Raw genomic sequence first — 16,931 nt, forward strand, 5'->3', positions numbered from 1 at the left:
GAGATGATGCAACTGGGACTTGGAGAGTGCCAAGCCCAGTGTTACGAAGCCAGCGAGTGGCAGGGCTGAAATAGGGTCTGCCAAACTCTAAAGCTGTCAAATAACTCAGTAGACACAGATATTCTTCAGAACTCAGACATCCACCCAGTCTAGTCTACCTGTTTTTCCAGAAATGTCTATTATAAGATGCCGCATGTAAATGGTTTTTATGGAAAGGATGAGGGCCAGAGAACCCCGGAGACAGCCAACCTGGTCATGTCTGTTTTATCTCCTAAATACGTGTTCACTCTATCCACCCTGTCCACAGGCTCTCCCTACGCTCACCACCACACCACCTATGAACCAGCCCCCAAACTTGTCTCCCTGAAGCCAGTCCCACATCCTCCAAGCCCTCTGCATGCTGCAGCCCAGAAGACAGATCCTCCAGAATAGACATCTGACCATGGCACTCCCTTGCTTCAAATTAAAACCCCTGGGACTGACTCCCTGTGGCCCTCAGGATAGGGTACAAATTCCTGATGCACTCTTTATACTTGAACTCTATGACATTTCTTTCAATTCCTCTGCCAAGCTTTCTCTGACCTCTGGGCCTCCTGATATCCTCTTCCCTCTTCCTGGAACAAATTTCCTCCTCTCTCTCTCTCTCGGTTTAACCCCTACCGTGTCTTAAATGTCACTTAATCTAAAAAGTCTTCCTTGATTCTATCTGCTTCTGCTATGGGTGCCCTTAGCTCTCTTTGCACCCCTTCTCATAGCCATAATCCCATGATATTTTATTTATTTTTAGTATATAATGAATATGTAAGACCTATACAATGGTGTAATGAACACTCACCGACCCACCACCCTGCTTAAGAAGTTCAACACAGCAGAAGCCTCTGTGTACCCTCCACTAACCTCATCCCTTTTCCTGGAACACACTGGCTTCCCCACCGCCAAGTGACTACTTCCCTGAATCTGGTGTTTAACATGCACATGCGGTTCTCTACATGTATGTGTCTCTAAACAACATACTGTATGGTAGTGCTTTGCATGTTTTCAAACTTCACATAAATGGTATTATATTTATGGGCTCTGAAACTCACTTCGGGAAGGGAGGGACTTCAGTATACTAACTGGGAGATTCATTCATATTCACACATCCAGCTTTTCTGGCTTCGTCTTTACTACTGCATAACATTCCTTTGTATGGCTCTACCATATATATTTGTGCATTACTCGTTGATGGACATTTGGATTGTTTGCAGTTTCGTGTGCACATTCTGCTGTGTTCCTGCCTCCTTAGGCACATGTCTGAGTAGAAAGCCTGGGAGGGGAACTGTATGTGAGCCTCCTATTTACCAGCTACTGCTACACTGTCCTGTTGCTCCACATTCTCTCCAAATTTGAAACTGTCACACCTCAAAATTGTTGCCAATATTATGTGAGGGAAGAGACCAAATTTACCTTGCTCACTAAAGTATTCCTAGCACCAGCCTGGGCCTGGCACATAGTGGGGACTCACAGGGTTAAAGAGTTGAACGTGGAAACAGGTAATCAAAAACACTCGCGCTATTGCACTGTTTTGCCTGAGACCAGCCCAGGTTTCCAGTTGCTTAATAATGGCCAGTTGAATGGGCGTGGTGGCTCACGCCTATAATCCCAGCACTTTGGGAGGCTGAGGCAGGTGGATCACCTGAGGTCAGGAGTTCGAGACCATCGAGACCAGCCTGACCAATATGGTGAAACCCCATCTCTACTAAAAATGCAAAAACTAGCTGGGTGTTGTGGCGCGTGCCTGTAATCCCAGCTCCTCAGGAGGCTGAGGCAGGAGAATCGCTTGAACTTGGGAGGCGGAGGTTGCAGTGAGCCGAGATCGTGCCATTGCACTCCAGCCTGGGTGATAAAGCGAGACTCCATCTCAAAATAATAATAATAATAATAATAATAATAGCCAGTTAAAGGAACCTCAGATTAGTCCACAGATTTCCCCCTGTGTTTGCCAGAATAACATGGTTATTTTCAGCTCTTTGACAGTCAGTGTTATTCTCAAAACGAAAACATATAACATGAGCTCGTCCAAAATATCCCATCTAACCTAACAGCATTGATTTTTCCTTGTTGAAAGGGTTAACCTTTAATGCTGATGTGCTCCACGACATCAGTTATAAATAACTCTTGAAGTTTAATGAATAATTAAAAAGATGCCATAAGTGGGTTACGTTTGCAAAATGCATCATAATTCCGATTTTTGTCAGAGTTGCCCCTGGTGAAGACATTTCATATTCAATAATAACAACATGTTTTGATTGATTTCTAGGGTCAGGCATCGCTCTAAATTCTTTACAAGTATCATCTCATCAATCCTTACCTCAACCTATAAGAGTACTATTTTTATCATCATTTTTAGAATGAAGAAACCAAAGCCCAGAAGTGCTTAGGAAACTTACCCTAGGTCATCCAGTTGTGATCTGCATATAACATTTTTCATTTTTAATGTTTACATTTCTCTCTCATTCTTGTTTCACTGTCACAGTCTTTGGGCGTCTGCTCGATCTTTTCCACTAATATATGACATTCTTTCTATTACTCCCACATCACTCCTGTTCCCTTAGCTTATCCTAGTCTCTGATCTCAGGCCAGTACCTTAGCCCTGGGACATCAACCCAGGACTCACGGAGGATCCCTGAAGGCTCAGGATCCTGCCATGGATACTCCGTTCAGCTGGTCTGTTTTGTCCCCAATTATTTATTTTGTCTATTTTGAGCCAGACACTATGTTAGATGCTGGAGACACAGTGATGAACAAGACAAGTATGATCCTTTCCCTCTTGGGGCTTGCATTCTCTTTCTAGTTGAGGAGACAGAAGCTTAACTAATCACACAATCACATAGCAATGACTGTGACAAGTGCCATTGGAGAAATGCAGGATGATAAAGAGCATGTAACAGGAGTCTATGGGGTCGGGGATCGTTGGTTTGAGGAAGTGATTTTTAGGTAGAGACCTGAGGGTTAAGTAGGAGTCATAGAAGAGGGGACAGAGAGTCACATGTTCAAATGCCCTGAGGAGGGGAAGGAGTGCGATGGTCAGTGTGGCTGGAACACAGCAAGTGAAGACAGAAGGAAAGTGGGAGAGGCTGGGGAAATGGCCAGACGGCAGGGGGCAGGGCAGCAGGGCCCTGCAGGCTGTGGGAAGGTAGTGGACTTTATCCCAAGAGCAATTGGTAGCCACTGAATCTAGGGTTTTGAGCGGGAAAGTACTGTGATTGGATTTAAGGAGATGAGGCTGGGTGCAGTGGCTCACACCTGTAATCCCAGTACTTTGGGAGGCTGAGGCAGAAGGATCATTTGAGCCCAGGAGTTTGAGTCCAACCTGGGCAACATACTGAAACCCTGTCTCTAGAAAAAATAAGAAGTTAGCCAGGTGTGCTGGCATGTGCCTGCAGTCCCAGCTACGCGGGAGGTTGAGGTAGGAGGATGGCTTCAGCCCGGGGAGGTTGAGGCTGCAGTGAGCTGTGATTGCGCCATTGGACTCCAGCCTGGGTGACAGAGTGAGATTTTGTTTCTTAAAAAAAAGAAAAAAGAAAGATGAATCTGGCTGCTGAGTGGACAGGCCTGGAGGAGGCTGGGAATGGAAGCAGGAGACCAGTTTGGAGTCTCTTGAGGCAGAGCAGGCAGGGTTTGGGTAGCTGCACAGCTGAATAGGAAAGCCAAATACTTGCGCTCTAGGTATCAGCTCAATTATTGCCTTTCTGAGGGATGATGGGGAAACCACAAAAACCTCTCCAGATGGCCATTTCCTCTCCATTGACGGAGAAATATCCTCTCCCTCCCTCCCAGGGATGTCGTGGGATGCCTTAAGATACAGTCCCTGAAATAGTCCGTGCCGTGGAAACACAAGCTGTTATTAACCCACCCACATCCTGCCTCACTGAGAGATAATGATTTCTGGACTCTCGGTGCAGTCCCCAGAGACAGAAGAAATCCTTCCTTTACATGGTAGGAATTGACTGAGCCAGGTCTGCACCTTGTCCAGGGCCTAATGACATTCTCCATTAGGACTCAAATGGGGGTTGGTTGTCTTAACCCACACATTCCTGCTCCTTCCAGCTTTAAAGCTCTCTAGCTTTATCTCTGCCTCCAGTATTGTCATGCTAATGAATCTGACACACCAAATTGAACTCTAAAATAACATAACATTAAAATTGGACTATAGATTAAATAGCCACTGCTTGGCTTAGACAAGATTTAAGTATAGGAATGGGAGACATTGCTCCCAGTTTTTAGAAATCCAAGTGTAATACAATTCTTGAGTCCTTCTTATCCATTTGATTGTTTGGGTATAAGTGAAACTTTCATTTGCTTTCCTCCTGTATTCACTGTCCATATTTAATAAGGAACAATATGACTGCCTTTCATATCCTCATATCCCCCCCACTTTCGCTCCCTGGGACCCAATGTTGCCTTGTCCATAATAAATGTTATTTGAATGTGGCATTGTGGAGCAGTGGAAGCTTGGGTTTGAATTTCAATCTCGCCTGCTGTAAGCCGGATAACAAAGGGCAGGTGATAACCTTGCTGAGCTTCCAGTTCCTCGTCTCTGTAATAGAAATAGTAATGCCTATTTCACAGGGTTCTTATGAGAATTAGAGAAAATAATATATGTAAAGCATCCAGAATAGTGCCTGGCCTACAAAAGACATATCTGAAATAGATATCCAGTTCTCCAAGCACCCTGGGCTGAGCTTTCCAAGAAAATTTTCTAGTCACTAGGGTCTCACAGTGTTTGGAAGATTTCAGCCAGCACTGAGCAAAAGGCTAGGCAGAATCAGTTTTAGAAGTTAGCACCCAAGGTGGCTCACGCCTGTAATCCCAGTACTTTGAGAGGCTGAGGCAGGTGGATCACCTGAGTTCAGGAGTTTGAGACCAGCCTGGCCAACATGGTGAAACCCCATCTCTACTAAAATAATACAAAAAAATTAGCCAGGCGCGGTGGCTCACGCCTGTAATCCCAGCACTTTGGGAGGCAGAGGCGGGTGTATCACGAGGTCAGGAGTCAGGAGATCGAGACCATCCTGGCTAACACGGTGAAACCCCGTCTCTACTAAAAATAAAAAAAAATTAGCCAGGTGTGGTGGTGGGTGCCTGTAGTTCCAGCTACTCGGGAGGCTGAGGCAGGAGAATGGCGTGAACCCAGGAGGCGGAGCTTGCAGTGAGCAGAGACTGCGCCACTGCACTCCAGCCTGGGTGACAGAGTGAGACTCCATCTCAAAAAAAAAAAAAAAAAAAAAATTAGCCAGGCATTGTGGCACACACACCTGTAACCCAGCTACTCAGGAGGCTGAGGCAGGAGAATCACTTGAACCTGGGAGCTGGGGGTTGCAGTGAGCCGAGATGGCATCACTGCACTCCAGCCTGGGTGACAGAGTGAGACTCTGTCTCAGAAAAAAAAAAAAAAGAAGTTAGCAGCCAAGCCGGGAAGATACCCAAGCTTTGCATATTGTGTTCCAGTCAAGCTGAGAAAGTATACTGGCTGATCCAAAATTCCGTGGTGGAAATCCAGTTGGTTTTTTTGGTTTTGGTTTTTGTTTTTCTTTTTTTTTTTTTTTTTAAGATGGAGTTTCGCTCTTGTTGCCCAGGCTGGAGTGCAATGGTGCGATCTCAGCTCACTGCAACCTCTGCCTCCCGGTTCAAGCTATTCTCCTGCCTCAGCCTCCCGAGTTGCTGGGATCACAGGTGCGCACCACCACGCCGGGCTAATTGTTTGTATTTTCAGTAGAGACAGGGTTTCACCATGGCCAGGCTGGTCTTGAACTCCTGACCTCAGGTGATCCACCCGCCTTGGCCTCCCAGAGTGCTGGGATTACAGGCCTGAGCCACTGCGCCCGGCCGGTTTTTGTTTTCCATTGAGACAGGGTCTTGCTCTGTTATCCAGGGGTACAGTGGTGCGATCATAGCTCACTCTAACCTTGAACTCCTGGCTCAAGTGATCCTCTTGCCTCAGCCTCTTGAGTAGCTGGGACTACAGACATGCACCACCACACCTGGCAAATTTTTTAACTTTTTGTAGAGACAGGGGTCTCGTTATGTTTCCCAGGCTGGTCTCAAACTTTTGGCCTCAGGCAGTCCTCCCACATCAGCCTCTCAAAGTGCTGGGATTACAGGGGTGAGTCACTGTGCCCAGCTCCAACTGAGTTTTGTTTTAAATAGACTGGGCTATTTAACCCTTGCCCCCCTTGTCCACTCTCTTATTTCCCCATGTTTTTTACCTCCCACAAATGCCTGTCCATCACTGGTAAGTTTAGGCCAGTAAGAGTGGGCCAGGCAGAGTCACATCCACTGGTCTTGTGGGCACAGCTGCAGCCCTCACTCTGGCAGCCTGGCTTCCTCTTCCCTCCATCCTCCCTGCCTAGCCTGAGGGGCAGCAGAGGAGGCTGTCCAGTGTGCCCTGCAGCCCCTTCCCCAGTGGGCTGGGGTTGGGGTGGGGGTGTGTGCAGACTCACGAAGTGCAATTCCCGGTGGACTCAGCAGCACTGTCATCTAGCTCCATGTTGGCTGAGAGGCTGGCAAAGCCATGGGGCAGCTCATCCCACTCATCAAACCGAATGCCTGTGCCGAGGGAGTAGCGGCCCTCAGCGCATGGCTTACACGACTGGTCCTTCATATCCAGAAACTCCCCGGCGTTGCAGGAGAAGGCTGGAAAACAGGGTAGAGACAAGGTGGGGGATTCAGGTCACTGCAGCCCCAGAAGTGGACGGGCTGCGAGCAGCTGAAGGCAGGAGCGCTGGGTTGGGGTCTAGGAGTTTGGCCCACCAAGATTTAGGGCCATGGCATTTACTGTGTGATTTTATTTTATTTTTCTTAAAAAAATTTTTTTTCAGCAGTGATATTCCTTGCTATGTGTCATTCTATTTGTACGGAATGGCCAAAAGAGGCGAAGCCATAGAGACAGAAAGTAGATTTGTGGTTGCCAGGGGCTGTGGGGAGGGGCTGGGGAGAGATTGCTAATAATATGAGGTTTCTTTCTAGGATGATTAAAATGTGAAATGAGAGTGATGATGGTTGCCGTGAATATTCTAAAAACCACTGAATTTTATCCTTAAAGGAATGAATTTCATGGCATATAAATTGCATACCAATAAAGCTGTTATTAAAAAAAAAATAGATCTAGGGCCGCGGACACTGCCTTGCTGTGGGACTTTGGGCTTGTCCCTGGCACTCGTTTCCTTTGGAGAGGTGCCCTGACCATTCTGAGAGCTCTCTGGTGAAGAGGATGCCAAGGTCTCTTGTGCTGACTCCTCTGAATGACACATGGCCCTTCAGCCTTGAATTTCTCCCTTGAGCCTCTGGCCTCTGCCTTTCTGGTTGTACTGCCACCATGCTAGGTGGGATTCTCATAACCTGTTAACTCAATCATTGCAACATCCTCCTAACTAGTTCCCTATTCTTATTTTTGCTCATTCTGTGGTCAGAGGTACCTTTCTAAAACAGATGTGATCAGGCACAGTGGCTCATACCTGTAAACCCGACACTTTGAGAGACCAAGGCAGGAGGATCACTTGAGCCCAGGAGTTTGAGGCCAACCTGGGCAACACAGTGAGACCGTGTCACTACCAAAAAAAATGTTTAAATTAGCTGGGAGTGGCGGCATGTGCCTGTAATCCTAGCTACTCAAAAGGCTGAGGTGGGAAAATTACTTGAGCCCAGGAGGTCGAGGCTACAGAGCTAAGATTGTACCACTGTACTTCAGCCTAGGAAACAGAGTGAGATTTTGTCTTTAAAAAAATAAAAAGTAAAACACATATGTACTATTATTCTCCTTATTTTAAAAAGAAACAGGCACTCCCTTTTGGTTCTAGAATTATGCTCTTGGCCTGGCATTCAAAGTTTTCCACGATTTCCCTCCAGCCTAACTTCCCAGCTTGACTTCCCACTACAAATCTTTCTCCACCTCAACTCCATCCATCACCTTCTCTGTGTTGCCTCTACCCTGGACCACAAGCTCTTCCTCAAATGTGTCACTCTTCATCCCCATCTAAACTTTTGCTCCAGTGGCCCTCCCAGCTATGCCTGATCCCTAAATATTCGCAACTCTCATTCTTTCTCATATCATATATGTCTGCCACCCACTAGGCTCTGCGCTCCTCCGGGGATGGCTGGCTCAGTGACTGGCACAGACTGGGAGCTTCATGAATGTTTCTGAAACAATGAGTGAATGAATGAATGTCTGCACTTTCCACCACCCTAAGCTTCTGAAAGCAGAGAGTGTGCCTTATTTGTCTTTGCAGTTCAAAAGATGGCTCATTTGTTTCCACTAGTCACACCTCAGTTCTGCTCAGGTCTCAGCAATATCCAGTCATTAATTTAACAAGTATTTATTTGCTCACTTACTCAAACAGGCACTGTACTAAGCTGATTTTAGAATTTAAATATCTTCAAACTCCTTTCCAACTCTTCAAATAATTCCATAAATCTAGTGCCTGGTTTTTCTTGTTATTCCCTTCGCATTCCTAAAAGAATAATGCAGGGGAAACAGCTGCCAATTGCAGAAAAGTTGTGACTGCAGAGTCACAGAGGCGGGCGCTGGGGCTGCGGCAAGCCACTGCCTTTCCTATTGCACAATCAGATCCACAGTCAGGAAGATTCTTGTCTCCTGAAGTGATGCCTGGAGCATTTTAAAGGACGTCTCTGCAGAAACTTAGCCTCTCTGACTTCCTTTTTAAGAACGAAAGCAAATCTCAATCTTCCCTAATGACTGATTGTGAATGGCGAGTGAGTGTAGATTGGAGAGACATACACAGGCAAAAATGAAAATGTATGCAAACAGAAAAGAACATCTGAGTGCACACAGCTGGCATTGCTTATGCTGTATCCACTGATGGGATTTAAATTCCTTTAAAAAATGAAAGCAAATTCAGATATCCAGTTTGCATTCATGAAATACTTCTGCACCAAATCTCATAAGGGTCTGGGATGTGGGGACTAACTGGGGAAAAGATCTGATTCCTTAATGCAGCTGCTCTGCCAGGAAGGGCCCAGATTGGATGGCAGGAGACTTGGAGGAGAGACCAAAGCTGAGTGACAGGGAGGCCCTGAGCAGGATAGCTGCTTACAGCACTCGGTGCCCTTGACGGGGTCGGGCAAGCTGGTGCACAGGCCCGGGGTATGCGGCACGGCGACCCTCCACCTGGAACCCGTGCTGTCACACGCCGTGTACTCATAGTGGTACTCAGACTGCAGGAGAGAGAACAGTGGGCAAAATGTGCATTAGCAGTGATCAAACATTAACAGCTTCCCACCCACTTCCTGCCCAGCACCATGGCTACTGATGCTCATCCTCTCAGAAATGGGCCCTGAGACCCCCAGCAGGGAGCTGATGATTATGAACCGAGTACAAGAACTACAATGATTTGGATCATTCCCTTCCACCCAGCCGTGGTCTAGTCCCTAGAAATCATTTTTGTGTGTGACTCTGTTTGTTGTTATGTTTAAGTAATGTCCTTACGGAGCAGAGGAATGTGGGAAGGTAACTAAGGAACAGGCTAGAAATAGGTGGAGTTTTTCTTATTCCAAAGTGTGGAATTTATGAACGAGGACATTCTAAATGGAAGGATGTTCTAAATGGAAGCCTTAGTCCACAAAAAATTTACAAAGGCTCATCACAGAAGTGGTATGTGTTTCTATTTCCCCGTGTTTCTTTTTTTTTTTTTTTTTTGAGACGGAGTCTCGCTCTGTCGCCCAGGCTGGAGTGCAGTGGCATGATCTTGGCTCACCATAACCTCCGCCTCCTGGGTTCAAGGGATTCTTCTGCCTCAGCTTCCCAAGTAGCTGGGACTACAGGCGAGTGCCACCATGCCAGGCTAATTTTTGTATTTTTAGTAGAGACGTGGTTTCACCACGTTAGCCATGCTGGTCTCAAACTCCTGACTTCGCGATCCACCTGCCTTGGCCTCCCAAAATGCTGGGATTACAGGCGTGAGCCACCACACCTGGCCCTATTTCCCTGTGTTTCTTATGCTCCTTTCCGCTCAGAAAGACTATGAATTCCCAATTGCATTTTATGAAAATATATTTAGCCGAGGCAGGTGATGTGCTCTCACTGGAGCCTGTTCATCCCTAATTTGTCTGTGCAATGGGAAACTCATAGTTTAATTGTCTTACCTGAGCTAAAAATAAATGGAATAACAACAAAACAACCAAATCAAGCATTAAATAAAACAACAACAACAACAAACAGTTCTACTCAGAACAAAGAAAACACAATTGATGTGCCAATGCCCTTAAGTGTTTCTTCCTCCTTTAAATCTGATAATAAACAACAGACCATGGAATTAGCAATGATTTTGGCTCTGACAAGTATTTTACAATCTACATTACCTAAAACTATATTCAAGCCCAGAGGTACTTTGTATTACTGTATGCATAAGAAAAATAGAATTAATGTCCCCCTTTAACCCACGTGAAAACGTGATTGCGTAACATGTATAACGTCAAGGAGCTAAGACAAAAAATACGACAGTTTTGAAGTTTGCTAATCTAATAATGTGTCAGGACCAAAAGGAAAAAGCTTTATTTTTGGGGATAGGTAAACACACTGCATTTCATCTATTCCAAGATGCACGCTTTTTCCACATCTAACATCTGTGAAATCAAGACGTGTCTTAAAATTAACACAGTAAGGAAGCATTGTGTTATGTTTTAGGGGATAGAGCTTTTTCTTTCTTTATGACACATAAAAAAATGGTGTCTTAGAAGCAGTGGCGTTTCAGACTTGTTGCAATATGGTAAAGATGTAGTTTCTTTTCTTTTTTTTTTTAGACAGTCTCTTGCTCTGTCACCCAGGCCGGAGTGCAGTGGCGTGATGATGGCTCACTGTAATCTTGACTTCCTGGGCTCAAGTGATCCTCCCACCTCAGCTTCCCAAGTAGCTGAGACTACAGGAGCCACTACATGCACCATCATGCCCAGCCAATAGATTAACTTTTGACCAGAATCTTTGGCTTTGGATGTAGATGTCAATGTCATCTAGGAAAGAAAGAACATCAGGATGGGAATTCTTTGTGCCCTCTCTGGGTCTATTTTTCCTAATAATTCTTGTCTTTTCCTCATCTCAGACTCTGAGGATAAATAGGGCAACTATACATATATGATGTCAATCCACTTCTTAAAGTGATACTCTCAAAAGGGTTTTGCCGCAAGAATGAGGGGTAAAATCCACTGTGTATAAATTAAATGGAGAATTGAGTGAGCAAGGCAGAAAGGACTGGGTGGTGCTTGTGAACATATTCATGCTGGTCTTTTGTGTAGTGTGTTCACAGTTCCCAAATACCATCTCGTCTGATCTTCACGACTCCCTATAAGGCAAGTAGACCAGGGGGTGTTTCCTTCATTGTACAGATGAGAAAATAGACTCTCAGTGGTGTGATAGCTTGTCCAAGGTCACCCAGCCGATAAGTCACTGAGCTAGAAATCAGGCCTTCCCACCAGGAATCCTCCTCCACCCTTATAGACTCTGACCAAACACAGACTCACACAGGGCCAAATTTAACAGCCAAATCTAAAAATTAAACATGACAGCGTTGGTTGTCTGCCAGCAGCCAGGCTCACTTCTAAGGCCTGAGAATTGGTGTTAAAATATCTAATCTCTTGGAAGATCATCTCAGTTCATTCTGACTGCATTTGGCCTCTTAGAGGCACATGGGCCAAATCCATTACTTTTCATCGTCTTTCATTTGATGTCCCCTGGGTCTCACTCAGGTGGGAGGTTTGCTGAGGAAATGGTGGTTCCAAGCCTAAGAAAATTTCCCTTTCAATATGTGCTCATTTACTTCATGACACTTGGGGATATTTACATAATTCAAGGTGGCTGGTTCTAATACACCTGTTTCAAATCTGAACTACACTTTGAGATCACACCATTCAAGACATAAGCTTAGGGCCGGGCACGGTGGCTCATGCCTGTAATCCCAGCACTTTGGGAGGCCAAGGTGGGTGGATCACCTGAGGTCAGGAGTTTGAGACCAGCTTGGCCAACATGGTGAAACTCTATCTCTACTAAAAATACAAAAATTAGGTGTGGTGGCACGTGCCTGTAATCCCAGCTACTCAGGAGGCTGAGGCAAGAGAATCGCTTGAACCTGGGAGTGGGGGCGGAGGTTGCTGTGAGCCAAGATAGCGCCACTTTACTCCACCCTGGGCAAAAAAAGCGAGACTCCATCTAAAAAAAAAAAAAAAAAAAAAAAAGACATAAGCTTAGAGAGAGTTAAATCAGGGATAGAACTGGCAGGACTCCTCAATTATATTCAGCATTCTGCAAACACATCAATTCCCTGACAGTACTTCAGTTTACTCAGTGATCTGTCTGAAAGTATATAATTTGCATATAGTGCAGGTCTACAAAGGAGCACATAAACACATTCAGTATATACATCCAGCACGTAACTCCTTCCTCCTCCCTGTGCACAATTCTATGACGCACACCCAAATTACACTGTTAAATGGGACACAGCAGGCAGTGGGTGCTGCCTGTTCATCAGGGAAATAAAGGAAGGGTTTAGAAATGAGGAGGTGGGGAACTTTAGTTAATGCATCCTTCCCTAGCATCATCCAGCCATGTAATACTCCTGGGCACATGAGAAGGAAGAGGAAAAAATACCCTGAAACTGGAAAATGCTTTGCCTGTATTGCTGATCTGTTGGTAACACTGATCTTTCTGTTCTAGAAGAATTCACTCAGACTCACAATATTTTTAGGCCTTACTGTGCGGATATTGAATGGACTGCTGAAATGACCAAAAAAAAAAAAAAGAAAACTGTCAAGTCAGGATGGTACCTGGATGGAAATCTGTCCTTCCTTCTACCTTCCCACCACTTGCTTTCAAAATAGTATCTGTTACTTTTAAAAATGATTATCAAAGTAACAGTTTGGAGGCCAGGCGCAGTGGCTCACACCTGTAATCCTGGCACTTTGGGAGGTCGAGGCAGGCGAATTACTTGAGGTCAGGAGTTCGAGACCAGCCTGGCCAACATGGTGAAACCCCGTCTCTACTAAAAATACAAAAATTCATCGGTCGTGGTGGCATGTGCCTGTAGTCCCAGCTACTCAGCAGGCCAAGGTGGGAGGATGACCTGAGCCTGGGAGGTTGAGGCTGCAGTGAGCCGTGATTGTGCCACTACATTCCAGCCCAGATGACAGAGTGAGACCCTGTCTCAAATAAAAAAGGGAACTGTTTAGAGCTTAGAGATTGGAGGTAATCTATGGGTTAGATGCTAGAGCTGTACTTCGTTACCATCCACTGCGGAAGATGAATAAGGTTTAAGCTGGTTAGCTGATGACAGAGATGTGGTCCACAATTCAGGTGTAGGAGAGTCCTAGGGACTGGGTTAGCCTTTTTCATGTGCCCTAAGCAAATAGGCAAATTAGAGTGATCCCACCACCCCTTCCCACATGGTGCTTGACTTCCCTAAGCCATAGCTGCCTCATTGAAAAATGGGGATATACAAACCCCTGCATCATAGAGGGGCTGGGCTGCTGTATAGTTATGCGGGCTATTCATAAGGTTACCGAGCTCAGGGCATGAGTGGAGGGTGAAATCTAGCTCAAGCCTTGCATGCTAGGTGGTATGCCCTATTCAGGTGTTGCATCTGCCCAGAGAGGGAGTGCCTTTTCCCCATGTGTGATAGGGCCCTCTGTGAGCATGATTAAGATGATGTAGGTCAAGCACATCACACAGTACGTTTTCCAATCTCCAAAACAATTCAATGGTAAATTATTTTACCATTTTACAGATGGGAAAAACGAGACATTGAGAGGCAAGGTCACTTGCTCAAAGCCACACAGCCAGGAACTGCCAAACCAGGATTGGACCCAGGCTATCTGAGTCCAGAATCTGTTTTCAACGCTGCCGGTGTTTGAGAGCAGCCTGTGTAGGCTCCTATCACACTTACAAACTGTGTCTGGGGCTCAGCACTGGCTCTCAAGCTGCTAAAAACTTTGCAAGGAAAGCCAAGTACATAAAAAATTTTCCAAACAAGGCCCAAGGGGAAGGGACCCAAGTCCAAAGCTGTGTGCAATGGGAAGGCGGAAAGGCATTTGGAACCTTGTTGGAGGTTTAACAAAGACATCTATTGTTTGTGCCTGCCCAGTGTCCATCCCCCTTCTTCTGAGAGCAGCACCTCTCTGGGAGGAACTATTGCCTCCTTATTACATACAGAGTCTTGATGAGATTGTCAAGTGAGGTGGCCCACCTTCCTCTGCCATGGATGGACACGTGACCCACACTAGGCCAATCAGATGCTCTTTGCGGATAAGTGGAAGATGGGATGAGGGGGATGAAGACGTTTAGCCACTGAGCGGGGACCTCAGGTGGGTGGGAACTGAGGGAGGGATGGGGAAGGAAAGTAGGGCAGCAGGGGATAAGGCCCCTCCTTACTTCCCAGTTCTACCTAGGGCTGGCCTTGGTGCCCCCCAACCAAACTCCACAGAATAAAAACATAAAAACCATGCCAAGTGAAATAAGCCAGTCACAAAGACAAATGCTGTATGATTCTACTTATACAAGGTACATAGTAGTCAAATTCACAGAGACAGAAAGAATGGTGTCTGTCAGGGGCTAGAGGAGCAGGATGGTGAGTTACTGTTTGATGAGTACAGCATTTCCATTTTGTAAGACAGTTCTGTGGATAATGACAATGGTGGTGCCGATGGTAGCACAACAATGTGAATGTACTTCATGCCACTGAACCGCAGACTTAAAAATGGTTAAGCTGGTAAATTTCATTACGTGTATTTTACCACAATTTTATTTTTTTTTAAATAGGTGATACCACAGATCCTAGAGAACACGCCCAACGTCTGAGTTAGTCTATTGAGTACTCTAGAAGGTAGAAGTCTGATGATCTGATAGTCTAAATTTGAGAAATATCTCCAAAATAAAAAATATTTTTATAAAATATAAATCTATATATATTTAGAGATGGTGTCTTACTCTGTTGCCCAGGCTTGAGTGCAGTGGTGCGATCACAGCTCACTGCAGCCTCAACCTCCCAGGCTCAAGCAATTCTCCCTCCTCAGCCTTCTGAGTAGCTGGGACTAGAGGTGTGCACCACTGTATCTGGCTAATTAAAAAAATTTTTTTTGCAGAGATGGGGTCTTGCTATGTGGCTAAGACTGGTCTTGAACTCCTGGACTCAAGCAATCCTTCCACTTTGGCCTCACAAAGTGCTGGAATTACAAGTGTGAGTCACCACACCCACCCAAAAATATTTTAATTATCATCCAAATGATTGGCCAAACTCAGAAACACCAAGAGGGAGGAGTGGAAGGCAGCAGGCAGAGTGCACATTGTAGCAGTGTCACTGGACATACCCGGGCTGTGGTGTTCCCTCATACTTATTTGTTCACTATTGACAGCTTTCAAAAACATTGCATTGCAGTTGTGCAAATAAATATTAAGTGCTATTTTTTCTCAAACATTCTGTTCTTTTAGAATTAAAATGTTTAAATGTCTCAGAATATATTTTATTTTTTATTTTATTATAAAATATAAAATGTTTGTATAACTCAGAAACAATATCTCAGAAGATATTGTTAACTTGGAATATGTCTGTTCTTCTACATTCTAAGAAAATGATGTTCACTCATCCCACATTCAACAAGCACGTACTGAGGGCCTGTTATGTGCTAGGTTCTGGTGAAGCAGTGGTGTTTAAAACCTGTGGATTTCTAGAGCTTTTATGTGTATGTGGTGGGGAGTGTGCTAGCAAGGATGGGATGGGGAGGAGATAGACCATAAACACACATCCCAAAGAGGTTTACTTGCCATTGCAAGCTGTTGCTTGCCCCCATTTCTCTGGAGCAGGGTCTTGGTGTCTAAGGACTGTGGCAAAGACAGTAACAGATCTCTAACTCCGATCTGACTAACCATTAAACCACATTGTTTCTCTTCCGAGTGATGGTGGTTTGAAAGCCAGGACAAGCCAGCTCCCACAGACATTTACCCTAGTTGCTTTGAAATAACCCCTGCAACAGCAGAGCTAAGAAGACAGGGACGACTGGTCAGAACACTCCAAGGGAGAAGCACAAGGTGACCAGGTGGCAGTGAGGTCTACTGTTCTACCAGTCTTCTTCTTCCTGCCAGGGCACTTCTCCAGCCCAGCTGGCCAATGATGACTGCAACGGATGGCCCAGACTGGCTGGAAAGCCCCTCAAATGGGGCCTCCAGGGATTAACATGGGCACTCTCCAGCCTGCGAAGGTCCTCAGGGAATGCGAGGGCTAGTGGTGAACTAAAACAAACAGTCTCTGAGACTAGGAACAAATGACCTCGGTGGGCATTCGATTCATTCTACCCTCAGTCTCCTCATCTGTAAAATGAGACAGTTGGACTTCTAAGATTAGACAACTTCTAAGATTCCTTCCGGTTCCAAGAACTTATTATTTTGTACTGGAACCGACATGGAAATCTGACCTTACTTCCATCTTTTTCCCCTTTTCTTTCTTTCTTTCTTTTTTTTTTTTTTTTTGAGATGGAGTTTCGCTCTTGTTGCCTAGGCTGGAGTGCAATGGTGCAATCTCAGCTCACCGCAACTTCCGCCTCCCTAGTTCAAGCAATTCTCCTGCCTCAACCTCCCAAGTAGCTGGGATTACAGGCATGCACCACCACGCTCGGCTAATTTTGTGTTTTTAGTAGAGATGGGGTTTCTCCATGTTGGTCAGGCTAGTCTTGAACTCCCGACCTCAGGTGATCCGCCCGCCTCAGCCTCCCAAAGTGCTGGGATGACAGGCGTAAGCCACCACGCCCAGCCCCTTTTCTTTCAAAATAGCACATCTTAGTTAAAAATAATTATCAAAGTAATACCTGTTAAATGCAGGAAAGATGAAAATACAGACTAGAATAAAAAAGAAAATAAAAATCTGGGCCGGGCGCAGTAGTTCACGCCTGTAGTCGAGGTC

General features: G+C 45.5%; 1 protein-coding gene across 2 annotated transcripts in view; it reads right to left on the minus strand.

Annotated features, from left to right (window-relative positions):
- The window catches only part of KIAA1324 (KIAA1324 ortholog), a 91,525-nt gene that overhangs the window by 32,847 nt on the left and 41,747 nt on the right, over window positions 1-16,931 (minus strand). For both annotated transcript variants that reach the window (XM_030824922.1, XM_030824921.1), the window contains 2 exons: window positions 9,093-9,213; window positions 6,483-6,675 (listed from right to left, as the gene is read on the minus strand). In XM_030824922.1, coding sequence (XP_030680782.1) covers window positions 6,483-6,675; window positions 9,093-9,213 — 314 coding nt within the window. The remainder of the gene's footprint in view (window positions 1-6,482; window positions 6,676-9,092; window positions 9,214-16,931) is intronic.

Source organism: Nomascus leucogenys, chromosome 12 (genome assembly GCF_006542625.1).
Source record: "Nomascus leucogenys isolate Asia chromosome 12, Asia_NLE_v1, whole genome shotgun sequence".
NCBI lineage: Eukaryota > Metazoa > Chordata > Mammalia > Primates > Hylobatidae > Nomascus > Nomascus leucogenys.